Source organism: Sciurus vulgaris (genome assembly GCF_902686455.1).
Source record: "Sciurus vulgaris genome assembly, chromosome: 1".
In the NCBI taxonomy this organism is placed as follows: domain Eukaryota; kingdom Metazoa; phylum Chordata; class Mammalia; order Rodentia; family Sciuridae; genus Sciurus; species Sciurus vulgaris.
This window is the reverse complement of record NC_136461.1, coordinates 111,286,098-111,311,929: the sequence shown is the minus strand read 5'-3', so window position 1 is coordinate 111,311,929 and position 25,832 is coordinate 111,286,098. Positions and strand designations below refer to the sequence as shown.

Genomic DNA, 25,832 nt, shown 5'->3' with positions numbered 1-25,832 from the left:
TTTTCTTTCTTCCTTTTTTTTTTGTGGATGAACTCCTACTATATTTTTTATCATTTTGTCTACCACAGTCCACTGTTTATGGTTAGCACTTGGAAACTGGTTGTTGACTAGTAGCTACAGAAAGGAGGTGAGACCAACATGAAAATACAGTATAGAGTGACAAGTGCCATCATCAGGATGTGAATAAAGCAATGTAGGCACACAAAGGCTGTTTATATGGGAGTAGGGAAGCCCTCATGATGGAAGTGGTATCTGGACTGAAAGTAAAAGGTTGAGGAATTTTGCTATTTCAAGAGAAATGAAGCCCGTCATGATGGCACAGCAACCCAGGAGGGTGAGGCAGGAGGATCGCAAGTTAGAGGCCAGCCTCAGCATCTTAGCGACACCCTGTCTCAAAATAAAAAAAATAAAAAGGGCTGGGATGGGGGTGGAGTTCAGTGGTAAAGCACTCCAGGTTTCAATCCCCAGTACCACAGAAACGGGGGTGGGGGTGGGGGAAAGCATATCTGCCAGGGGCAACTGTATGTGCAACCTCAGGGAGTTGCAAAGACACCATGCTCATCTAATGAATGGTGTGCAGTGCAATATAGGTGGGGTGGTGGTGGGAGAGATGGAGTGAAAGGGGGAGGGAGAGGGGCCTATGGTTGGAATGGTGGAATGGATCTAGTATACAAAATAAATGCTTGCTTAATTAAATTATGCAAAAGATCTCAGCTGCCTTTGGTGAACAATCCCAGAGGTGTTAAAGGAAATAAGATCCAGTCTGTTTGTAATGGTGTATACTTTTACAAATTGCCTGCTCTATTTTCTTCTATAATAGCTCTGGTAAGAAGACTGGGAAGGGAGCTCTGGGGAGCAATAGAGAGTAATTGAGTCTGGCATAATTTGTAGGATATTGGCCTATCTGAAAAGGTTTTTGTATGGAATCTCAAGTATTAAGTATATGAAAGCAAGGCTGGATAAGTTACTTCATTAAATCTAACAGCTAGTTAGGTTAAAATTAACTTTGGTTACATTCCACTATTAAGGAAACAACTCCCATCACTTTTGATTGGATTTGCAGGTTCCACAAATCTCTACCAGCATTCTTGCCAGGAGTAATCGCTATAGATTGCTGATATTAACTAATTTAACTCTCAGAGTTCACCAGCCTGCCTCCATTTTTCTAGAGGCATTCCATCACAGACTTACTAGTCTCAGTTATCTACATACCCACAGTCCAATAACACACCCAATAAGTACTGATTGAATAAGGAAGTGGATAAAAGAGAGCAAGAGCTCAAAGAATTGAATTTAAATGGATTCTTTTCTCTCGTGGGCACTAAGGAGAGTGAAAATGGTGTGAGGGAAGTAGCACATCCTTGGGAAAGAAACAAAAACTTTCTGGAAAGATTTCTAAGGAATTTGGGTGGAGAATCACGCCAAGTCATTAGAACGTGCAGGTAAAATTACTCTTCAGGAGCTGTCTCTAAAGTCTAAGGGTGTGAGCGTAAGCGGAGATAGACAAGGAGATCAGGGAGAAAAAGACTGAAGAGATAAGGAAGTAACTGACTGGATATGCTGTTGAGACAAAAGGGGGAGAGAGTACAACAAATTCTGGCTTAGGTACTGTAACACGGAACATGATGTCATCTCTGACAAGGACAAGCTGAGAGTGAACTAGCAAAGCTTATTTAAAGCAGAAAATGCTCCCGCCACATGGGAAGGGTCCTAAGACAAGAGTACCACAGTCTTCTGTTTAGCGGTTTTTATGGGCTTGATCTGTCCCTATAGGTGATTGCTGGGATAACATGTAAAGTACAGGATTCAGAAAGGGACCAATCAACTCTATTTTGTCCTCTTCAGCAAATCAGGAAAGAGAAGTTTCTAAGCCTTCATTAGCATAAGGGAGGGAGTCAGGGTTTGTTGGCGCGAGCGCAAGTGCTTTAGACATTTTGTGGTTGGTCTTTGCGAGGGGTTACTTAAGCAACTGTTCTTGTGGTAGTAGTAGCTGGGGTCGGAAGCTTGATTTCCCAATCCTTTCTTCCTCCTTTTCTTCTCCGAGACCCTCTCCTATTGTCTGTGGATGGTCTTTCTGTCTCAGTCCCCAGAATTTCGTTGGTGTAATTCAGGGAAAGAGGACAAAAAGGGTGAGGGTTGTTTGCATGAGTTCCGGTTCTGGTGCTTGCTTGGGACAATCAGGTTGAGGTATCTAAGCTGTTAGGTATCAGGGTCTGAGCTCCTGAAACCAATCTGGATACTCTTTGAAAGCACCGAAAGTGGGCAAGTCAGTCCGGAAAAATGAATAGTTGGGGGTAGGGAGACAGTCACTCGCAGACGTAGGGATAGGCAGAGGAACAGAAACAAGGTAAGAAAAACGAAGGGCGACATTTTAAAAACCAAGCGACCAAGTTTCGAAGTGTTACGGATGCCTCCTGGAGGTCAAGAGAAGGATAGCATTCTAGCCCTTGGTCAAACCATTCCAAAAGCGCAGGGATGTGGGGGCGGGGCGAAGCCACCCGCCAAACTGAGGGCAAAGGAAGGACACAGCCTTGGTAGTTAATTCTTTAAGGGAGTCTGGCTGTGACGAGACAAAGGGTGAGAAGTGGACGGTAGTTTACAGTTCAAGGGGATAACTGCGGAATTCCATAGTGGAGTAATTATCCGTCTACTTGAGGGCTTCTGCATTATTTAGGTTCCTTTTTGGGATTTCCCTACTCTAAACAAGGAACAACAACCCGACAAATTGACACTCTAATAAAAGAATGGTTTTTGTTTGAAACCCTTCTCTTTAAAAATCCTGGTATGCAAATAAGGGGACTTAATGTGGCTCTCAGCGATTGGTAGGTACTTACAAAATCCGTCATTTCCTTGTTGCAAACCAGAAGTCTGTTTTCTGCTTTCCTATTGGCTGTTTGAGCCGGCTCCCTTTGTAGCCAATCAAACTACTTCACTTCACCCCTCCCGATAGCTCTTATAAATTACATCAAATTGGTTATCCTTTCCTCATCCTTCTCCTTGAAAAAGAAGCTGTAACTGCGTTTTTAGCCGTAATGTCAGGACGCGGAAAGCAAGGAGGCAAAGCTCGAGCCAAGGCCAAGTCGCGCTCGTCCCGCGCCGGCCTTCAGTTCCCGGTGGGGCGGGTTCACCGCCTGCTGCGCAAAGGCAACTACGCGGAGCGGGTGGGGGCCGGCGCTCCAGTGTACCTGGCGGCAGTCCTCGAATACCTAACTGCGGAAATACTGGAGCTGGCGGGCAATGCGGCGCGTGACAACAAGAAGACTCGCATTATCCCTCGCCATTTGCAGCTAGCCGTGAGAAATGACGAAGAGCTCAACAAGTTACTCGGAGGTGTCACCATTGCTCAGGGCGGTGTTTTGCCTAATATCCAGGCTGTCTTATTGCCTAAGAAAACGGAGAGTCACAAGCCTGGCAAGAACAAGTAACTAGATCTTGATACCACTCCCTCACCCAAAAGGCTCTTTTAAGAGCCACCAAAGTGTCAAATGAAGGGCTGATCACAAGTAGCGCATTAGCTCTTTTTTTGAAAACTTGGGTGGCTCTAAAAAGAGCCTTTGGTCTTTGGTTTTAGTTTGTCAGGATTTATTTGCTTTTGGCTTTGTGGCTTTCAGTTTTCTTTGGTAATAGAACGGCCTGGATATTGGGCAGAACGCCACCCTGGGCGATGGTGACTTTGCCCAACAGCTTGTTCAGCTCCTCGTCGTTGCGGATGGCCAGCTGGAGGTGACGGGGGATGATGCGTGTTTTCTTGTTGTCACGGGCCGCATTGCCGGCCAGCTCCAGGATTTCGGCCGTCAGATACTCGAGCACCGCCGCCATGTAGACTGGCGCGCCGGCCCCCACCCGCTCGGCGTAGTTGCCTTTGCGCAGCAGACGGTGTACGCGCCCCACCGGGAATTGGAGGCCCGCCCGGGATGAGCGGGACTTAGCCTTAGCGCGGGCCTTACCTCCCTGCTTTCCGCGACCAGACATGACTAAAAAATACGTTTAAAAACAGCAAAATCGTAGAATTTCTCAACAAAACAAGATTGAGAGAGCACCAAGAAGAAAGCCTTTATAAGCTTTCCTAGGGGTGGGGTCAGGAGCGAGGTTTTCATTGGTCCTAATTTGGCTCCAGAAATGGCCAATGAAATCCAGAGTCGTTATTGTTACGTAGGTTTTGCCGAAAACGCAAGGTCCCTACATGGACCAATGAAAATGAAGGACTTTTTGAGCCTTAATTTGCATAAGGTGGTTATAAAAGGATCAGGCCCGCCCATCCACTTAATTCTTTCCTTTACTAAGCCTTGTTGGTATTGTGTTTTGCCATGCCTGAACCGGCTAAGTCCGCTCCGGCTCCCAAGAAGGGCTCCAAGAAAGCTGTTACCAAAGCCCAGAAGAAAGATGGCAAAAAACGAAAGCGCAGCCGCAAGGAGAGTTACTCCATCTACGTGTACAAGGTGTTGAAGCAGGTCCACCCTGACACCGGCATCTCGTCCAAGGCCATGGGCATCATGAACTCCTTCGTCAACGACATCTTTGAGCGCATTGCTGGCGAAGCATCCCGCCTGGCGCATTACAACAAGCGTTCCACCATCACTTCTCGGGAGATCCAGACGGCAGTGCGCCTGCTGCTGCCGGGCGAGTTGGCCAAGCACGCAGTGTCTGAGGGCACCAAGGCGGTCACCAAGTACACCAGCTCCAAATGAGTCCTGCCCGGACTTGGCGCTCTCCTGCCGCTTTTCTCCAAAGGCTCTTTTAAGAGCCACCCATCTAATCACCAGAAAAGAGCTTTGTTCACTTGCATTATCGTAGTTACTTCTCAGAGTAAGTTATTCTACAGGTTCTAGGAGATGGCACAAGTGGTTTTTAAGCTTTTGTAACCTTTTTGAGGTTCCCGGTGCGTGACGATTTGCTTTTGAGTCTGAAGCGCGTCATTACTCCTAGTACGCTGCTTAGCTCTCTCAGTCAATCTTACTAAACTGAGATACTGGGAATCTCCTTTCTCCGCACCCAGACCGTTGTTCTGGCGGCTTTGTTGGGTATGTTTATTGTCCTAAAACAAAATGATTCCTTCAGCCATTGTTTTTAAGAGTAGCCCAGGACACAAACCAGACTCCAGCGAACACTCGCGACAGCTCCGTATGATTGAAGCCTAGCAGCAGCTTGTGTGTCCAGACACCAGTTCGACCCCGCCGTGTGTCCTGTGTATGCCAGCGGTTTTGTGTACTTAGGGTGGAGCCTGCGGAGCCGAACCCTAACCTTTTCCTGATTGGGCGACATGAATATTTAAAATTTCGCGCTGCAGCGGAATTTGTAGACTTCAGTTACCACTCCCCCTTGGGGTTTGAAATCCCTCTTTTTGGATTTGTGGATCAATTTTTGCTAATTTACTGATCTGTTCTTGGAATGACGTGCTTCCAGGTCAGTGCAAGGCACTGGTAATTTAGATCTGGGCTCAAAAGTCACCTCGAATATACCTTTCCAAGCCAAATACTCAGGAATTTGCTCATCTTTTTCCTGCTTGGCTGTTTTGTCTTCCTCCTCACGAGCTGTCTGAAATTGGTTCAATTGCTCTCGTTTATGATCATTCTCCTTACTCCTTGACAGGCTTTGTTTGGTCTGATTTCCCACTATGTCTGAAGTGCCAATCAGTGCCTGGCACATAGAGGACAAATACTACTTACTGAATTAATATTTATTAGATTAATTTTTCTACCTCACCCCTTCTGTGGGTGGATGGGCGCTGTTCTTTTCCATTAGACATGAGTAAAGACAGGATGAAAATGGAAATACTTTTGCTCCTTTCCCAAATCTGTCCTTAATCACTGCAACAACTGGGAGGGGGGCCATATTAAGATTCTCTTTTTGTGAAAGAGGTGGCCATAGGTTCTGCCTTTATGCTTGACAATTTAGTGTAACCATTTGGATTTTCATTGAAATCAGAACATTGGTCATTGTAAAGAGCCTTCTTTTTCATCCCCTACCCCTACCCCTGCATTTCCCCAATCCGGATTTTCTGTTCCCCTCTGAGTGAGGTTTTAATTTACAGTTGCCACCTCATTTGCTTTTCAGAAGACTTTTCAAGATAGGTGGGACAACAAAATTAATATCTTTCTTATAGATGAGGTTGAGAGAAAGCTACGTGATTGGGTCACTACTCATGTAACTAACACTACTATTGTATCCTCCTATGTGAGGACAATTGCTTTTTAGTTTTATTTTGTGGAATTACAGAATATTTAGCCTTTCTGTCCAACCTTGATTTTGTGAATGAAGACACTAAGGTCTGATCATTTACTCAAATCTGATTCTTGGCTAAGAGCTTCTGGAGTTGATTGCAGGGATTTCATGAATCCAAAGGAGCTCCAGTCATTAACACAGACTGAATATATGGCATGTTTCCTACTTGTGTTTTCAAATGTATGTAGATGCTACAGTTATTAATAAAGTTACCAATTAATCTAAAGGCTTTGTCTGCAATTTATTTTTTCAATAAATGAAATTAACAGATACTACCACTTGTGGTTGGGTCTGGGACAAGCTGGGTGTCTCTGACCTGGAGGATGAATATTTATAAGCCATCAGTCAAACTTCTACTCTAGGTGTATACTGGGGTTGAAATAGTCTATTACAAGTTCACTGTTAATGCTTAATGACTAAGAAATATATGACCTTAAATAAGAAGCATTACAAATAGATGGAAGAAATAAAGTCCTTTAATAAAAGTGTAGCTAACACATATTAAACACATGCAATGTGCCAGGTAGTGTTCCATAGGCCCTTTATACCTATTGGCTCATTTAATCTTCAGAAAGAACCTCATGAAGTACCTTTATGCCTTCCATTTTATAGATAATGAAACTGAGATAGAGAGAGGTCTTTCCTCATAAATTCTTCAGAGAATAAGATCCCTGTTTAGTTCTTTAAGGGACTTGAGGAAGTAGGGCTACTCAAAACCTGGATACCTCCCTGGATTTTTTGGGGACATATCTATGCTTTAAAATGAAAAGAAACATCACCTGCTCTATTCTCTTCAGAATGCACCCTGGATATAAATCTGGGGTGGTGGTAGCTGACCTTGAAAGTAGTATTGGAGGACTCTGATTCTCCTTCCCAGAGATCATAGCTCAACTTAGTTTAGCTTATCCACACAGTGTGTGGGTGGCAGTGGGGGACTCCTCAGTTGTGATCCTTCGACTAGCATGAGAGACCTTTAGTTGCTAGTTTGGGGCTCCTTCTGGGAATGATGCTCACTAATAAGGAAGTTACAGAGCAAGGAAGGAGGAAGTGGTGAGAGAACTTGGTATTTTATTTCTGGAGGCCAAGTGATCAATAATGGTGAGATTAGTTCTTGTAATGAAACTTTTTGAGCACTTTGTTCTCAGACATCTTTAAATGTTTGCTTGTAGGGTTAATAATAATAATTGTTCTAATAATAGCTTCCACTTATTGAGCACTTAATCATTTACCTAGTCCTCTGCCAACTGGCTTAGATTCATTGTCTCATTTAATCTGCACAGCCAACTTTTAAGATAGGTCCCATTATTATCATCTTTATTTTGCAGATAAAGTAAACTGAGTCTCAGAAAGGTTAAGTGACTTGTCCAGTATCATTCAGCAAGAGGTGGAACTACAATCCAACACACTTTTTAAAAGCTTAATGATCAAGCCCTCCAATAATCTGCCTCTTCCTTCTTTTACAGATTTATCTCCTACTGCTCTGCTGTATAGGTTTTCTGCTCTAGTCAACATGGTCTATTTTCTTCCTCTATACCCATTTGTTTCTTTCCCAATTATGTACTGAACTGCCTATTCCTCTGGTTCTGCCAGAGTTTTAAGTCAAGAGCAAATTTTCCAGAGTCTAGCTCAAATGCCATCTCTTATGTCATTTCTCTATCAAAAAATAAAACAAAACTATACTGAGGTATCATTGGCATATGATAAACTGCACATATTTCACATAGTTTGCTAAATTTTGACACATAAAGGTACCTACATAAACATCATCACATCAAAAATATGAACATATCATCACCCTTCAGTTTCCTAATTGCCCCATTCCTTTGTCCACATCCCTGTCCTAGATGACCACTGATTTGCTTTATGTCATTAGTTTGCATTTTCTAGAATTTGTATAAGTAGTTCCATACAGCATATATTCTTTGTAACTGGCTTCTTTAACGTAATTATTTTTAGATTTATTCATATTTTTGCACATATCAGTACTCTTTTTGGGGGGGGCCTGGGTAATATTCCATTGTATGATTATGCTATAATTGTTAATTCATTCATCTGTTGATGGACAGTGGGTTATTTTTAGTCCTTCCTGCAATTTTAAATGTACTCCTACTTTGTGGTTCTGCAGAGGAACCTAATAAACTTTCCTCCCTTGGTTGAGAAGGCACTCAGATGCTAGGGATGAGACATATACACATACCTTTTCTATTCAGCTGGGAAATGGTAAGATTTCACCTTCATTTTCCTAGGCTCAAAACTGCTATCTTCCATCCAACATCCTGCTGTGAGAGTAATCTATAGAACAGATCTGATCTCATTACTCCTCCCCACCACCTTCACAAAACTCCAGTGGCCTTTTTCATGCCTCAGCTTGGCTTTCAAAAGAAAAAAAAATTCTCTTATCATATTTGGGTTCACCATTTGATTTGCGAAGTCCTGTGCCTTTAAGAGGGACATATGGCTCTTCAGTAATTCTGGCACAGGAGTAGACCAAAGGGGCAGCTCTGTCTGATCCTTAACTGAGAGTCTGCTCTTGTGACTAGGGAGAGTAGGATTAATTGTTGATTTAATATTTATGATTAGAAATCTGGACCTACTTTTATGTCTTTTAAGTACTTGTTAATATTATTAAGTTCTATAAGAAAGTCACTCTAGGGCCAATTCCTCTTAGACTCTGAAGCATTGTCAGGTATGGTATCATTAATTCATTGCTTCACTCAATAATTTAGCCAGATGTGGTGGTGTGCATCTTTAGTTCCAGCTACTAGGGAAACTGAGGCCAAAGGATCATATTTGAGGCCAGGCTGGGTAATTTAGCTAGACGCTGTCTTAAAATAAAAGAAAAAAGTTTTAAAAGGCTGGGAATTTATTTCAATGATATAATTGCACTTGGATTCAATTCCTCTGTGGGATGGGGTTAAGGAGGGTGTGGTGGTGGTGGTGTTGGGGAGGGTTTTCCTTTAAAAAAAGCTAGGCACTATGGTGCGTCCCTGTAATCGCAGAGATTTGGGAGGCTGAGGAAGGACAATAACAAGTGTGGGGTCAGGCTGGGTAACTTAGAGGGACCTTGTCTCAAGATAAAAATATAAAAAGGAGTCAGACTTGGGGGGACATGCCTGTATTCCCAGTGGCTCAGGAAGCTGAGGCAGGAGGATGTTGAGTTCAAAGCCAAACTCAGCAACTTATCCAGGCCCTAAGCAACTCAGTGGGACCCTTTCTCTAAATAAAATACCAAAAAAAAAAAAAAAAAAGGTGGTGGGGGGGGACTGAGGATGTGGCTCAGTGGTTAAGTGCCCCTGGGTTCAATACCCAGTACCGCATAAAACAAAAAAAAATTTCTTGAGTGTCTGTTAGAAGGTAGGCAATCTGCTGGGTAGTGAAGATACAAAGTTGAACAGAACAGAGTGGCTTCTGCCTTCATAAACTTTTTTTAGTGGCTAAAAGGGGAGACAAATACTAAGCTCATGAGTATAAGAAACTGTGACAAGTATTAAGATAGAACTAAGTGTGCTCTTAACATTGGTGGAAGCAGGAAGGTCTCCTCAAGGAAGGAACTTTAAGGATGAGTCCTGAGAAGGCCAGTAAGGTAGTGAAAAAGAGTGCTCAGGAGATAGAAGGAACTTCAGAAACCAGAGTAAAGCAGGGACTGTGATGGGCTGGAAAGGACACACTGTCTGATAGGAGGAAACATGATGAGATGTTAGGGGACAACCCCCCACTTTTTTTTTGGTACTGGGGATTGAACCCAGGGGCACTTTACCTTTGAGCTATATCCCCAGTCCAATATTTTGCTGTGAGGGATACCATAAGATTCTGAAAGAAAATGTGAAATTCATGATCAAATTGGCCAAATGTAAAATTTTACTCAGTGTTGGATAGGATTAGGGAACTAGACTGGTTCAGTAGAAAAATTTAATGTAAATTTTTTTGTGGGTAATTTAGCAATAACAATCAAAATTCCTTTTTTATATATAAATTAAAAACAAAATCCCTTAAGTGAAGAACTCTAAGATACTTGTTCAGGAATGTTAAATAACAGCTTTATTTTAAAAGAATATATTTTATAGACATTATTACCCTATATACATGTATGATTACATGAAGGTGTGTATCTACATTGTGTGCAACCATAGAAATGAAAAGTTGTATCCCATTTGTATACAATGAGTTGAAATGCAGTCTGTTAAAAAAAAAAAAAAAAGACTAACCAAAAAAAAAAAAAGAAAAAAAAAAAAAAACCACACATATCAGGGAGCCTCTGTTTTGTAATAAATTACCCTAAAGTTCAGATAAGGAAAAAAAAAAAAAAAAAAAGAATACATTTTAAAAATACATTTTCAGCTAGGCACAGTGACACTACACCTGTAATTCCAGCAACTCAGGAGGCCGATGCAGGAGGATTCCAAGTTCAAGGCCAACCTCAGCAACTTGGTGAGACCCTCAGAAACTTAGTAAGACACTATCTCAAAATTGAAAAAATAGGAGGGCTGGAGATGTCTCAGCGGTAAAGCTGAAATTCAAACATATATACAAACAGAGGTCATTATATTCATTATCTAGTTTCAACAATTAGTAACTCAACCATCCTGTAACATTTTGAATAAAATCTCAAACATCATTATTGTTTCACCTATAAATGTTTCCTTTTGTATCTCTAAAAGCATCATTGTACTAAATCACAACTAAAACAATAGTAATTCCTTAATTCACTCTAGTGAACTGGATAGCTATATCCAGTTAGCTTTCAAAATTTCAATGTCAATCTATGTATCATATTTTTTTTCCTGAGGCAAAGGAAATTTTATTTTATTTTTTTTTAGATTATTTCATACATTGAAGTTCGTAAGGACTTACAGTTTAAATGTCATATCTTTAAAAAAACACTTGGATTCTGAATCCAAAAAAGATCTATGTACTATGATTGATTGATACTGTCTTTAACTCTCTTTAATATTTCCCATCCATCTCTCTCTCTCTCTCTCTCTCTTTTTTTTTTCCTTGTAGTTTTTTTGAAGAAACTGGGTTGTTTTCCAGCATTTTCTCAACCTGGATTTTGCTGATTGCTTCCCCATAACGTAGTTTATCCTGATCTGTGTATCTCTGTTCTCTGAATTTCCTGTAAATTTGTGGTTAGAGGTTTGATTGGATTAAGTTCACTTTTTCACCTCATGGTAAGACTCCTTCATAGGTGGTTTTATATATATATATATATATATATATATATATATATATATATATATATATGAATACATTTTAAAAATACATTTTCAACTGGGCACAGTGACACTACACCTGTAATCCCAGCAACTCAGGAGGCTGATGCAGGAGTTTCCCCACTGTTAGGAGACACTGAATGTCTGGTTGCTTTTCCTTTTGTGATAACAGGAGCTGTTGATTCTCAATGCTTAGATCTGTTAATCTATTAGAGATTGCAAAATGATATTCTTTGCTCAGATGATATTGTATGCTTCTGCATGTATTAGGTAGAATACTTCAATAAATAGAAAGAAGTATTATTTTTAAAAGTCAACATCTAGAAATTATTTATATATCCATTAGAAGAGGGCAATAAAGTGGTAGGGTTCCTTTTGGTGTATAAAAAAAGAATGTGTGTGTACTGGTGTGGATGGTATTAATAAAACATTTTCTTGGAATTCTACATACCAAAACTAATAATAGTAGCTACTCTTAAAATAGAAGAATTTTGTTGGGCCACAGGGAGATTTTTACTTTTTCTCCTTCTATCTTTCAGTAATCTTTGAATTTACAATCGATGTGCACTTTTTAAAAAATATTGTTAGCAACTGGGCACGAGACTGTAATCCCAGAGGCTCAGGGGCTAAGGCAGGGGGATTGCAAATTCAAAGCCAGCTTCAGCAATTTATCAAGGCACTGAACAACTTAGCAAGATCTTGTCTTAAAGTAAAAAAAATAAAAAGGGCTAGGGATGTGGCTCAGTGGTTAAGTACCCTTGGGTTCATTCCCAGTAACAAACAAACAGACAAACAAAAAAGTCAGTAAAGGTTATGTGGGCAATGGGATTAATGATCACTTAAAGAATAAAATAGGGTTGGGGATATAGCTCAGCTGGTAGAGCACTTGCCTCGCACGCACAGGCACTGGGTTCAATCCCCAGCATCACAAAAAATAGCTGGGCACGGTGGCACACACCTGTAATCCCAGAGGCTTGGGAGGCTGAGACAGGAGAGGAGGGTCATGAATTCAAAGCCAGCCTCAGCAACTTAACGAGGCACTAAGGAACTCAGTGAGACCCTGTCTCTAAATGAAAATACAAAATAGGGATGGGGGTGTGGCTCAGTGGTTGGGTACCCCTGAGTTCAATCCCTGGTACACCACACCCCCCAAATAATAAAATAAAATAAAAAACCCTAGTGCTGCAAGGATATCATTCATGAAAATAATGTACTTCTTAGTATCTATCCTAGTGTCTAGCACCTAGTAGACCCTCAATACATTTTAGTTAATTCTGAAAAACAGCTTTAAAAACTTCAACAATGCAAACAGCAATCAACTTAAACTAAGGGTAACAATAACAACAACAAAAACTCCCCAAGTCCCTGGGGTTTATGGTCTGATCCATAGGTCTGGCATTGGGACATCATTATTCCTGGTCCTACTTTAAAAAAAAAAAAAAAAAAAAAATCACTTAAAGTCATGAGTTACTACTCTGAAGAAGAAATTCTCAGTGATTTTCTTAAGTAGTCAACTTCACTAATGAGGCCTATGTGACAGGTTTGGTCATTAGACAGGCCAGGAGAGACAGACAGGCTCTAAGGACTGGGTCACTGAGGAATGTGAAACCAGGTAGTAGAGATTCGAGTTGATAAACCAACCCTAGGAGAGTTAGTATATGTTCTTGAGCAAGTCAAGGGCAATATTTTGAGAAGGTTAGTCTGACTGAGATGAGATGTGCAGATTAGTTGAAGAAGGAGAACATAGGAAACTAGATACCAGTGGGGAGGCCAATGTGACTCATAATTAGGTCTCAGACAAGAATAGAGACTGCAGGAAGAAAGAAGATATTAAAAAGCCATGGTTTGAATGGAGGCAAAAGAGCTATATTACTTTTCTATTAGTTTGTGTAAAAATTTACCACAAATTTAGTGGATTAAGACAATATTCATTTATATATATTTATATATAAAATTATATTAATATGGTTTTTTTTTTTTTTTTTTTTTTTTTGGTGGTACTGGATATTGAACCCGAGGTCACCTTACCACTGAGTTATATCCCTAGTTCTTTTTTATTTTTAATTTTGAGGCAGGGTCTCACTAAGTTGCCCAGGCTGGTCTCAAACTTGGAATCCTGTTTCAGCCTCCTAAGTCATTGAGATTATAGGTGGTGCCACTGTGCCCAGTTGACAATACTAATTTATTATCCCATAGCTTCTGTTGGTCTGGGCAAGGCATAGTTGGGAGTTTTTCATAGGACTGAGATTGATTTGTCAACTGAAGCAGTTCATTCAGATTGCTGGCAGATTCCTTGTGGTTATAGACTTGAGACCCTCTGTTGTACAGGCTGCTCCTCTCTGCAGGCAGGTTAAACATGAATATTTGCTTCTAAAGGCCTGCAACACATATCCCTGTTGTTTCAATTATCTAAATCACTGAGGATAACCTGTCAGGGTGTGTCTTTTTACTAGCTCAACTTTGACATTCATATATATATGTATATATTTATTTTATTTTATCTTATCTTTTGGTATTGAACCCAGGGATGCTTTACCACTGTACTATATCCTCAGTACTTTTAATTTTTTTTTTTGAGACAGGAGCTCATTAAGTTGTTGTTGAGGCTAGACTTGAACTACTGATCTTCCTGCCTCAGTCTCCAGAGTCACTGGGATTACAGGCATGCACCCCCATTGTGCCAGCTATCATCTTCATCTTCTTTCTTCTTCTTCTGCTCTCTCTTTTTATTTATTATTATTATTATTATTTATTGGATGTGAAGCCCTGGTTCTGCTTCTACACAAAGGAAGGGAAGGGGCTTCCAGGGGCCAAAGGATCCCCTGGGTCAGCAATCACAAAAGGGCCCTCTTAGAATTCTTTCTATTTCAGGAACAAAAAGGATTATTTGGGCTTAAGTCAGACACTTTTTGGTGATTTAAACTAACTTTAAATGAAGGAGTAAAAAGAAAAAAATCCCTAGGCACTGAAAGCCTTCAGTGTGCCAAGTGCTATAAACATTTCACATCCTCAGAGCAAACTCGGAAAAGTCAATGTTATGATTCTTATTTTACAGTTGAGAATATTGAGGTTCAAACATGTCAGATAACTTGGAAATTTCCTTCCAGTACAGCACATTGCTTCTGAGCAACTCTCCAAAGGTAAATATCATCCCCATTTTACAAAGGAAGAAACTGATATTTATGTAGTTTAAATAACATGGTAGTCTCTGATACACTGTGAAGCTCCTGACTTTTACTAGAATTATTAGCCTAATATTTTCAAATTAGAAATAATCTGAGGATCTATCAATATATTTGCCATATAGAACCATAGAATACCATTGGTGCTGGAAAATAGATCATCTGGTCTAATTAATTTCCTTTTTAAAATATTTTTTCTGATTTCAGGATAAAATTCTTTTCTTTTCTACTTTTCTGTCCCCATCAGATTCCTACATGGTGCAGATGTTCCTCAGAAACCTGTCTTTGGGGCCACCTCTTCGGAAGCTCTTCCCAAGGACCTCAAGAGCTCCTTCTAGCTCCTCTGGGCAGGTGAAAAGCCAGCTGATCTAGAGTCCCACCCCCAGCTGCCTGAAAGATAGTACCACTTGTTATTTGCCAGTTCTGACGCAGTGTGGTCTGAAGTCATCTTTTCAGCAGCTCCTCCTCCCAGATTTCCTTGTTCCGGTGAAGGTAGTACACAGGCAGGGAGGACCAGAGCCATCTTTGATTATTTTTTGCATCAACAACCACTTTCTGCCCTTCCCCCACTCCAGGTTCAAAGTGAGCTTCCATACACAATAAAATCTAGTTTCCCTCTTGCCTGTTGCTGTGACTGGTTCCCTTGTTCTCCTTAGTGCCCTCATCTTTGTCCCTGAGACCTGAGACTTGGCCTCCTGCCTTGGGTGCTGCTTCTTTCTGATGTCCTTTGTACCCTCTACCCTAGGTCACCCTTGTTCATACAGAACTCATATCATGTGACCCACCTACTGAAAATCTTTTCTGTACTGTGTTCCCTGACATTTTCTCCTTTTTTTTTTTTCTTTTTCATTTTGAACTAGGGTCATTGCAGATGTGATTAGTAAGGGTTTTGAGATAAAATCATCTGGGACTAAGGGTGGGCTTTAAATTCAATGCCTGATATTTTTATAAGAGAAAGGAGAAGGAATTTGGACCCACAGAGACACAGGGAAGAAGTTAGTCTGAAGATGGAGGCAGACATTGGAGTTCATGTGCCACAAACCAAGGAGTCAACAGGAACTGAAAGAGGTAAGGGAGGATTATCCCCTAAAGCCTTTGGAGGGAGCATGGTAACTTGATTTCAGATTTCTGGTCTTCAAAATTGTAAAAGAATGAGTCAATATTTTTTTAAGCTGACAAATTTGTGGTAATTTGTTAACAGCAGTCCTAGGAAACTAACATCACATCCTTATGGAAGTCTGGGTATGAACTTTCCTCAAGAGCACAAAGCGGTTGCCACTGCTCCTGCAAACCCACATTGAAGCCAATCTGTTGGCTTTCCTGCCCAGGATGAACTCAAGAGTCCATTGGAAGTTCATGGTTTGGGGAGGTCAACAATTGTCTAGGAGAGTTCAGTCTCATTTGCAAAGATTGGAGATGCCTTGGGCCATTTTGGACTGAGCCAGTTAGGGAGGCTGGGCAGGTCCATGAAGGATTCAGTCTGTCCAGGAAAGGATTATTGTGGACCCTGAGTCTCCTATTACTGTTCTTTTTTTTTTTTTTTCTCCTCTGCTGCCACCTCTCTCCCCTCTCCCTCCTACCTTCCAAGTACACTCTGTTTCTGACCACATTTAAAACAACCCCCCCCCATAAAAAGAACTATTTTCTTGTGAGTATAATAATGGCATATTAGTTTTCTGCTGTTGCTTTAGTAGATTACCACAAACTTAGTGATTGAAAACAACACATTTGCTTGGCATGATGGTGTACACATATAATCCCAGTGATTCAGGAGGCTGAGGTAGGATGGATTGCAAGTTTGGGGCCAGCTTCAGCAACTTAGTGAGACCTGTTTCAAAATAAAAAATAAAAAGGCCTGGGGATGTAGCTCAGTGGTAAGTGCCCCTGGGTTAAATCCTCAGTGGTAGGGAGAAAAAAATGAAAAACAAAAAACAAAAATAAAACAAAAACCAAAACAACTCAAATTTATTATCTTTTAATTTTGGAGGTTAGAAGCCCAAAGTGAGTTTTACAGGGTTAAACCCAGTGCCTGAAGGACTGGTTCCTCCTGGAAGGTCCAGGGAGAGAGTATATTCCTTGACTCTTTGTTTTCTAGAAACTGCTGGCAGGTTTTGGCTCCTGTATACATCATTCCAATCTCTGTTTCTGTCATTGCAGCACCTTCTCCTTCATTGATCCTCTTGTCTTTTTCTGATAAAAACTTTGTGATTACATTTAGGGTCTATTCTGATATACAGAATAAGCTTCCCATCTCAAGGATTTATTCACATCTGCAAAGTTCCTTTACTGTATAATGTACATTCACAAATTCCAAAGACTGGGGCATGCATCTCTTCTGGGGGTTGGGAGGTGTCCATTATTTAGTCTACCAAAAAATGTGCACTCTCTTCCCAAAGCATCTTCTCCCTTCAAGCACTTATCCGATTAAAGGTTGCTAGTGGGCAACTCTGCCCTCAGCTAAGGCCCCACATGCAGGTTAATGATGAGCTTTAATCATCTGTGGACAAGGGATACAGCTCAGGGTAACTATCTGCTTTCCTGTTGGGCGAACCTGGAGGAAGTTCCTTCCAGAGTACAGGCCAGACTTGCTTCTGGTCTATAAATTCTGGAGAGCAGGGAAGGGCTTGGGGGATTATGTTCTTTTGAGTGACATTCAGAGGCTAGTGGAATTAGGTCCCTCATCAGGTTTTTCCTGACTAGTATGTTCTAGGCACTGTCAGGATGCTGATCTACTGAGATGAACAAGGCAAAATATTCACCTTAAAAAAACTCAGCATCTACCTGGAAGGATAAGTTAATTCTGGGAGAAGCCATTAAAACAGGGGAGAGGATACGCTTGTTAGAACTGAGGATGCTGTCTGTTGGCCTGAGAAGGAATCAGAGTGGTATTGAGGGGTGGGGGGTGCAGTGGGGCATGCGAGGAAAGCTTCACAGGCTGAATCCTGACGACTAGAGTAGGTGTCTGAAGGAGAGGAAGGTGTCTGGACAGAAAAATTTTTTGCCAAGGCATAGTTGAGAATTGCAGACATTAGGTAGGGCCAGAAACTTGTGCAGCTAGGGGAATAGCTCATGAACACTGAATTAAAAACCAGGGGACGTCTACAATTTAGGGGTGGTAAGATTTACTTTTATAATTTTGTCTTAATTTTTCTGAATAGTTACTAATAGTGTTTAATTTTTTTCCTACTGTTCACTTTGGATCAGATACTGTGCTTGTCACTTTATGGGCATTGTTTCTTTGAATGGCTCATATAACACCAGCAAGCAGATACCATTATCTCCATTTCACAGATGAGGACCTGAGGCCTGGTGAAATGAAGCATCTATCAAAGTCATGCAGGTAGTAAAAGGCTGAGTTAGGACTCCAACCAAACTTGCAACCTTGTCCTTAGTTTCTGCTTTTCAGTATTATAATGTGTGGGTATGAATTTCATCATGAAGATACAGGATAAAGAGCATGGAAAGATTTTAAAGCAGGGGAGTGACAAAAAGTGTAGTGGAGTCAGGTAGGGAATGGGTAAGTGGATAGAGAAATGTCACTTGAAGCTGGAAGCCCTTAAACCTGAGTTGTCACTTCACTTCTGAGCTTCCAATATGAGCTCTTCACTTGCTGTTTTCTGCTTAAACATATGAACTTTGGAGTCCTGCACTACATATAGAATCCCTAGCCCTATCACTTAATAGTTGTGGGAACTTGGACAAAAATACTCAAAAGCTTCCTAGTTTACAAAATGAGGATTATAAAACATCTGCCTATTCTGTCCGGTTATCATGGTGATTAAAAGAGAAAAGATTCAAAGCATCATCAGGACTGAGGATGTAGCTCAGTGGTAGGTCTAGCATGCATGGGGTCCTGGGTTCAATCCCCAGTACATACATACATAAATAAAGTTGGGTATGGCAGTGCACACCTGTAATCCCAGCAACTTGGGAGGCTGAGGCAGGAGGATCACAGGTTTAAGGCCAGTGTCAACAACTTGGTGAGACCCTGTCTCAAAATGAAAAAGTGCTAGGAATGCTCAGTGGTTAAGTGCCCCTGGGTTCAATCTCTGGGTACCAAACAAAACAAAACAAAACAAACATGTTATTGTTACTTGTGAATTTCAATACACAACATGGCCCTTTGCCTCCTTGGGAACATACTCTCTCCTGGTGGTCCTCATTCCTTTCCAGTTATCCTTTCTGATTCTTGGCATTCTCATCTCTCATCTCCCATCAATATTCCTGCTTGCCCAGGGTGTCAGCTTCAGTCCTTTTCTTTTCTCTGAAACTTGGGGGTAGATCTCATCCAATTCCTTGCCTTCTGTTATTCTTATCTATCTATTGAGGGCTTGCCCACAAATATCTCCAGCTGAGTCTTCTTATTTAATAAATTAATATTCCTAACTTCCAGGGGTTGTTCACCTAGATAAGAACCTCAATTTCAATGTCAATAGAGCCTTTATGCATCTTTTGTGGGGAGAGAAGTGGTACCAGGAATTGACTCCAGGGGTACTTAACCACTGAGCCACATTACCAGCCCCTTTTTATATTTTATTTAGAGACAGGGTCTCACTAAATTGCTTAGGACCTTGCTAAATTGCTGAGGCTGGCTTTGAACTTGGAATCCTCCTGTGTCAGCCTCCCAAGCCCCTGGGATTACAGGTGTGTGCCACAGCATCCAGCTCTTTATTCACTTTCTTGATTTTAAAAAGCAATCTCTTTTCCCTACATTCCCTACCTTCATAAAATCTACCATTATCTCCTAGCTGCTAAGGTCATAAGCTCCTTCCTCTCATCTTCTCCAAATGCCTAAATCATCAAATCTTATTAAATCTATCTTCTGTATTTCCTTCACATCCATCACTTCATTTGTCTACTACTACCACTATCTTAGCTGAGGCCACCATCAGCTCTATCAAAAGACCCAGCTTACAATTCAATTAATACCAATTCTATGGCAGATTTTCTGGAAGCAGGCCTAATAGCATGAAAATTTTCAAGAGGCTGTGCATTGCTTTTTGCTTGATTTTAAGACTATTCTGAGAGTAGGAAACTCCTTATGTACCTGAAATGTTTGAACTTTTATCCAAACTTTTTTTGACATTAAAAAGATTGGGTAATACTTTGCCCTAGATTCTCAAACCAATAAAAACATTCCAAAAGTTTTCTTATTAGTAAGTTTGGCCCTCAAAGAACAGTAGTAGGAATGTCATCTTTGTCCTATTACCAGAAAGCTATTCAGTGCTGTCATTAAACTGCCAATGAAAGGCACTGGTGAATTCCTCCCAGACCCTAGTGAGAACTAGATTCAGTTGCCCTGGCACTGTGGGGTAAATCCCCAAGATGGCTGCTGATAGGTAAAGCCAGTAGTGTCCTGACAAGGCCTGGCCCCAGGCTGGGTGAGAGGGAATGGGTCTGTTAAGCCGCACTTCCTCAGAAGTGAGAGTGTACATGCAGTTACCTACACTGCCTTGTTGTTTCCTCTTCCTGTGAAGCCAAACGGAGAACCTGTGGAACTCTTTCATGGCCAAAGCCCAGAGCCTGTGTTATGCAGCATAACACACGGAAGAAAGAACATGCGACAAAGGCCCTGTCCTCAAAGGCTCACCTTTGACAGGAAGCCAAAAAAATTAAGCATGAGGGCTCCATCGTCTCCTCCCAGCCAAGAGAGGATAGGCTTGGGACTACCCAGTGCTCCTCCCTCTCTGACTTCTTTCATCATGCTCCTTATAGACCCTGTGATGTTTGATTCTCCTGAGTGAGCACTCAACTGTCACAGCAGAGAGGGCAGCAGTAGCCAGAAAAGTGAGGAGGGTAAAGGCAAGGCATATTTCTTGCCACTAAGTTAGGGACCTTTGAACTGTCTTAGCCATGACATGTACAGGCTGTCCTCAAAACCCAGAACCACAGGGGGGGTCTTGGATATCTTTAGTAGTTTGATTGGCATCTTGCTTTTTAAAAAAAAATTTAAATTTGTTCTAATTTGTTGTACATGACAGAATGCATTTGTGCATATTGCTTTTAAATCTGCTTTAGTTTCGGTTCAGAGTGAGTGATCCTTGGGGTGGAAAGGCCCTGACATGGAATGTTCAGGGGTCTGCTTAGCCACTAATGGCTCTAACACACTGGAAAGTTACTCACCCTCTGAGAACTTTGGGCCGCACCTTTGAAAGCAAATTTCATTGAATGAGATGCTATCCCCACACAGCTCTAAGTCATTGCTGCTTTTGCCTATAATTGAGTACAGGTCCCAAAGATCCACCATTCATTGAGTCTAAGCCTTTAGACAATGAGGCTCTAGAAAGAGACCATGGGGGCTATATTAGTTAGGGTTATATGCTCATTCATTTTCTGTTGCTATAACAAAATACCTGGGGTTGGGTACTTTATAAAGATTTTTATTTGATTAACAATTCTGGTGGTTGGAGGACCCAAACATCCTGGTGCTGGTATCCTGGCTGTGTCATAATATTGTGGAGAAACAGAAAGGAATCAACCACATGCAGAAGGGCTAATTTGTGTGGGGTGGCCTCACTCTTATAATAACCAGCTCACTGAGAGGATAACTAACAAACTAATTATCCTATACTAGGCTCCACCCTCTCTCAACATGTCCATACTGGGTCCAATATGAACCTTTGGAGGACACAACTTCCGGTCCATGAAATTTTGGGAGACACATCTCAAATGATATCCAAGCCATAGCAGGTTACCATAACAAAACCACAGGCTAGGTGGCTTAAATAACAGAAATTTATTTTCTCCCTATTCTGGAGGCTACAAGTCCAAAATCACAGTGTATAGGGAGGTTTGGTTTCTTCTTAGCCTCTCTCCTTGGCTTGCAGATGGTCACCTCACATACCCCTTTGTGTTCTAATCCTTTCTTCCTATAAAGACACAAGTCAGTCTGTGTTGGGCCTACCCTAATGGCCACATTTAAATGTAATCATTTCTTTAAAGGCCCTATCTCCAACTATAGTCATATTTTGAGGTACTGGGATTGGAGCCTCAAGGTACAAATGATGGAAGGGTGAGTAGGTGGGTGTATAATTCAGCCTATGACAGAGCCTGTTCTGAAAATCCCTGCAAGACTAAGGACTGAAAACTGGGGACATCCTCTAAGGAGTTGGCCACAGGCTCTACTTCCTTTGTTTTCACACTCCTTTAAAGGGCAAAAAGTTTTCAAAAATATTTTTGATTGTTTCTACTCCCCTCTGTGAAGTCTTGTCAATTTTACAATGCTTTTTACCTATTAACTGTGTTGAGACAAAGGAGAAACACTGGCTTTATACAAATAAACAGTGATCGAGAGGGTTAAGAATAGTGTATGGTACATGATCTGCAAAGTCCTGTCTCACTGCCCTAGTTGAACAGGATTAGTCCTTGACTGCCATTCACTTGGTGCAGGATTTCTTTCCTGAATTAACTCTCCCTTAGCTTTCTTGTCCTTACAGCTTCTGGGGTGTGCAGTTGCCATCAGGGTAGGGGAGAGGGACACATACAGACTTCCATTGGTTCAATGCTGCCTGGTAACTTGAACTTAGAGGGTTTTGGGCTGGCTAACTTCTCAAATATCTACACAGAATTCATCTGTTTCTTAAGATGTCTTCTCATGCTGTGGACAAAAGCAAGGAGCCATACCACTAGGATCTAGCTCTCAGAGAGTGGCCTGGGTTATGGAGGCCATTGAAGCCCAGGCCTACCATCCATGTTGCTGCCCACAATTATACCTAGGCCAGGAAAACAGCACTGCGTGATTTTGCAGGATGCTGAACCAGAGACATCAGTTCCTTCCTTTACCTCTGGTTCATTCCTAGCTAGAATTGCCTGTGTCATTATTTGGCCTAGTAGCATTGGGATCTTTTTTTTCCCCCTGATAGATGGATAAAATTTTATTTAGATACCAAAGGGAAAACCAATATTCACCTAAGTCTGCTGAATCCACATTTCCCAGAGTGAATGTGTTTATTTTACTCTATACCTTTAAAAGGCATCAAGTAAAATATAGCCAGGAATACATATAAGGAATTCAGATTAATAATACTGTAACAAAAAATTTTTTTAAAAAAGCAATCTTCTAGGTGACCTGACTATAATTTACTTCAACTTATATTAAGTTGTTATAGGCAATTGTAAGCAAATAGTATCAATTTGTATAACTTAAAAAAATTAATCTGAAGTTGTAACAAACTGTATAAAAATTGAAGTTTTCTTCCAGTTCTCCCAAAAGCTCTACAAAAATCAGTAATGTACCATTTGGCATTGTCCTTGTTGTCAGATCACATTTTCTCTAAATTCAATGAAAACATCAGCAAGAGGACAGCCTTCCATATCTGTAAATCCATCATAATTATTTTCTTGAAGTAAAAATTTTCTTTTAGAAATTTAATAATTTTCCTTTCTCATCAGATTGGGCTGTTAACTGTGTCTCATCAAAACCTATTATAAATAACCCAATCAACAAATGGGCTAAGGATATGAACAGACACTTCACAGAAGAAGATCTACAAGCAATCAACAAACATATGAAAAAATGTTCACCATCTTTAGTAATAAGAGAAATGCAAATCAAAACTACACTAAGATTCCATCTCACCCCAATTAGAATGGCGATTATCAAGAATACAAGCAACAATAGGTGTTGGCGAGGATGTGGGGAAAAAGGTACACTCGTACATTGCTGGTGGGGCTGCAAATTAGTGCAGCTACTCTGGAAAGCAGTGTGGAGATTCCTTAGAAAACTTGGAATGGAACCACCATTTGACCCAGCTATCCCACTCCTCAGCCTATACCCAAAGGACTTAAAATCAGCATACTACAGAGATACAGCCACGTCAATGTTCATAGCTGCTCAATTCACAATAGCTAGACTGTGGAACCAACCTAGATGTCCTTCAATTGATGAATGGATAAAGAAACTGTGATATATATATATATATATATATATATATATATATATATCACAGTATACACACACACACACACACACACACACACACACAAAACAATGGAATATTGCTCAGCTATAAAGAATAAAATTATGGCATTTGCAGGCAAATGGATGAAATTGGAGAATATCATGCTAAGTGAGATAAGTCAATCTCAAAAAATCAAAGGACGAATGATCTCGCTGATAAGTGGATGATGACACATAATGGGGGGTGGGAGGGGTGGGAGGAAGAAAAAATAACAATGAATCAAACATCATTACCCTATGTAAATGTATGATTACACAAATGGTATGCTGTTACTCCATGTACAAACAGAAACAATATGTATCCCATTTGTTTACAATAAAAATAAATTAAAATAAAAAACAAAACAAAACAAAAAAACCTCTATGTATTCACCATTAAAGTAGAATTCAGTCTTTTGGCAGCAATTTTGGTTGCTGGGATATTGAGCTTTGAAGCAACATGCTCTACAATATTTCAAGTCATCAGATATTAGGAAAACCTGAACATCTCGCTTTTGTAGGCGACTTACCATCTCCCTTATTGGTGTGTGTGTGTGTGTGTGTGTGTGTGTGTGTGTGTGTGTGTGTGTGTGTGTGTGTGTGTGTGTGTGTGTGTGTGTGTTTCAGGTAGGGCTGTGGTGCTGCTTTAAGAGCCTTTGCACCTGCTCCTGGAGAGCTAGATCAGTTCTAAGTGCTCAGTGAGAACAGTTCTGGGAGACGCTATCCCACCCATGGCTTGTTGTCATGTCTGACGCTCAACTCCACAAAATCTGGTCAGCTCCATTCCTTCTTCTTTGACGACTGTGATATCAACATCAAAACATACTTTATCAGCCAGAGCGATTGCAGGGGCTCGAGAGGCTGAGGCAGTGGTAGCCTTGTGAATTCAAGGCTAACCTCAGCAATTAGGAAGGCCCTGAGCAACTTAGGAGACCGTATCTAAAGTAAAAAATAAAAGGGATGTGGCTCAGTGGTTAAGCACCCATGTTCAATCCCTGGTACCAAAACAAATCAACATTGCATCAGATGAACTGAAAGTGGGAGACCATCCTTGGAAGAATTTCCTTGTTTCTCCAGTGCAGGATTCCTAGAAGGCAATGCTCTTTTCTTCCGGGGCCTTTCCTGAGTGAAACTGCAGCATAAAGTTCTGATTACAAATTAAGAAAGATTTAATTTGTAATCAGATTTAAACTGCACCGCTGCTGGTTTCTGAGAACGGCCAGAGCCCCTTGCTCCTGTGGGTGCAACTCTCGGGCTGCAATGGCCAGCTCAAGCGATTAGGCGCGGAGTTCCAAGGCAGGTGACTTGGGCAGGCCAACAGGGTCCTTATCGAAGTTCATAGATCTGCTGATTCGTGAGGCAGCTAACACCAGCTTTGCACGTGCTTCCCACACTGCAAGCAGCAGATCTCAGCTTGGCAGAGCCAGGCTGGCGTAAGGTCCTGGCTCGAGGGGCTCACGGAACCCACATTGCAATCTCAAAGAAAATTAAGATACGGGACAGATCAACTGATGTATGGAAAAAAATCCGTACAGAGATCCCAGCAAAAAGTGCTGAGAATTCCAAGGAGTTAACACGCCCAACTCAAATACCTCAGGTGTGCCCAGGAACAATTAACATACGACTTGGGTGGCGGAGATAATGAGAGGTTTAAGAGACAGCACTAACTAACCTATCAAATAACATCTACAGGCGAAGCATTAGTATCTCCAACTCACTCAGGCAGAAGGCGGGTGAGACCATGCGGGCTATTTCCGGGAGAGGACCGGCGGTCCAGGACTGCGCCCGCTGAGGCCACTTCCGGCTGAGGGGCCGAGAGGTCGCCGGCTAGGGCCAGTAGAGGGCGGCGCTTCCCTCGCAGGCCAGCCCAACCCCGCCCAGCGGCGGAAGGCTGCGGACCGCGAATTCCGAGCATCCCCTAGTGACTCAATCGCGGGATAAGGTCGTCCGGGACCCGGCCCGCGGCCCTGGGCAACTTGCCATTCCGGGTGGCTACCGATAGCGTAGAGGGTTCCCGGGGAGGGGCGAGTCGCGTAAAACGGACAGGGCAGGGCTGCGGCTGTGGCTGCGACAGGGCGGTGGGGAGCCGCACCAAGAGCTGAACCGCGTGTCCCCGATGACCAGGCGAGCGGCAAGCCCGCTGGACTCTCCGCCTGCTCTGCGACCTTCTTTGCAAAGCTAAAGTAACGCCCCCCCACTCCCCTCGCGCGGGAATACCAGACCGCCCCCCCGGAGAGGGCGGAGGGCAAGCGGTGCGGCTCCTTCCGAGCGCTGCTGTGG

The 25,832-nt window shown here is 41.8% G+C and overlaps 3 protein-coding genes across 3 annotated transcripts; 2 read left to right on the top strand and 1 right to left on the bottom strand.

Moving 5' to 3' along the window:
* Positions 1-2,993: 2,993 nt before the first annotated feature.
* Positions 2,994-3,432, top strand: H2AC21 (H2A clustered histone 21). The gene has a single exon (XM_079107984.1). The coding sequence runs from the start codon at positions 3,033-3,035 to the stop codon at positions 3,423-3,425; it is 393 nt and encodes a 130-aa protein (XP_078964110.1). The 5' UTR covers positions 2,994-3,032; the 3' UTR covers positions 3,426-3,432.
* A 139-nt stretch (positions 3,433-3,571) lies between these two features.
* On the bottom strand, positions 3,572-3,992 carry LOC306642322 (histone H2A type 2-C). The gene has a single exon (XM_079108000.1). The coding sequence runs from the start codon at positions 3,970-3,972 to the stop codon at positions 3,583-3,585; it is 390 nt and encodes a 129-aa protein (XP_078964126.1). The 5' UTR covers positions 3,973-3,992; the 3' UTR covers positions 3,572-3,582.
* A 270-nt stretch (positions 3,993-4,262) lies between these two features.
* Positions 4,263-4,751, top strand: LOC306642339 (histone H2B type 2-E). The gene has a single exon (XM_079108015.1). It carries the CDS (start codon positions 4,308-4,310, stop codon positions 4,686-4,688), a length of 381 nt encoding a protein of 126 aa, XP_078964141.1. The 5' UTR covers positions 4,263-4,307; the 3' UTR covers positions 4,689-4,751.
* Positions 4,752-25,832: the final 21,081 nt, after the last annotated feature.

Coding starts and splice junctions, on each gene's coding strand:
- H2AC21 (XM_079107984.1), top strand. CDS start 3,033: ATGTCAGGACGCGGAAAGCAAGGAGGCAAAGCTCGAGCCAAGGCCAAG.
- LOC306642322 (XM_079108000.1), bottom strand. CDS start 3,972: ATGTCTGGTCGCGGAAAGCAGGGAGGTAAGGCCCGCGCTAAGGCTAAG.
- LOC306642339 (XM_079108015.1), top strand. CDS start 4,308: ATGCCTGAACCGGCTAAGTCCGCTCCGGCTCCCAAGAAGGGCTCCAAG.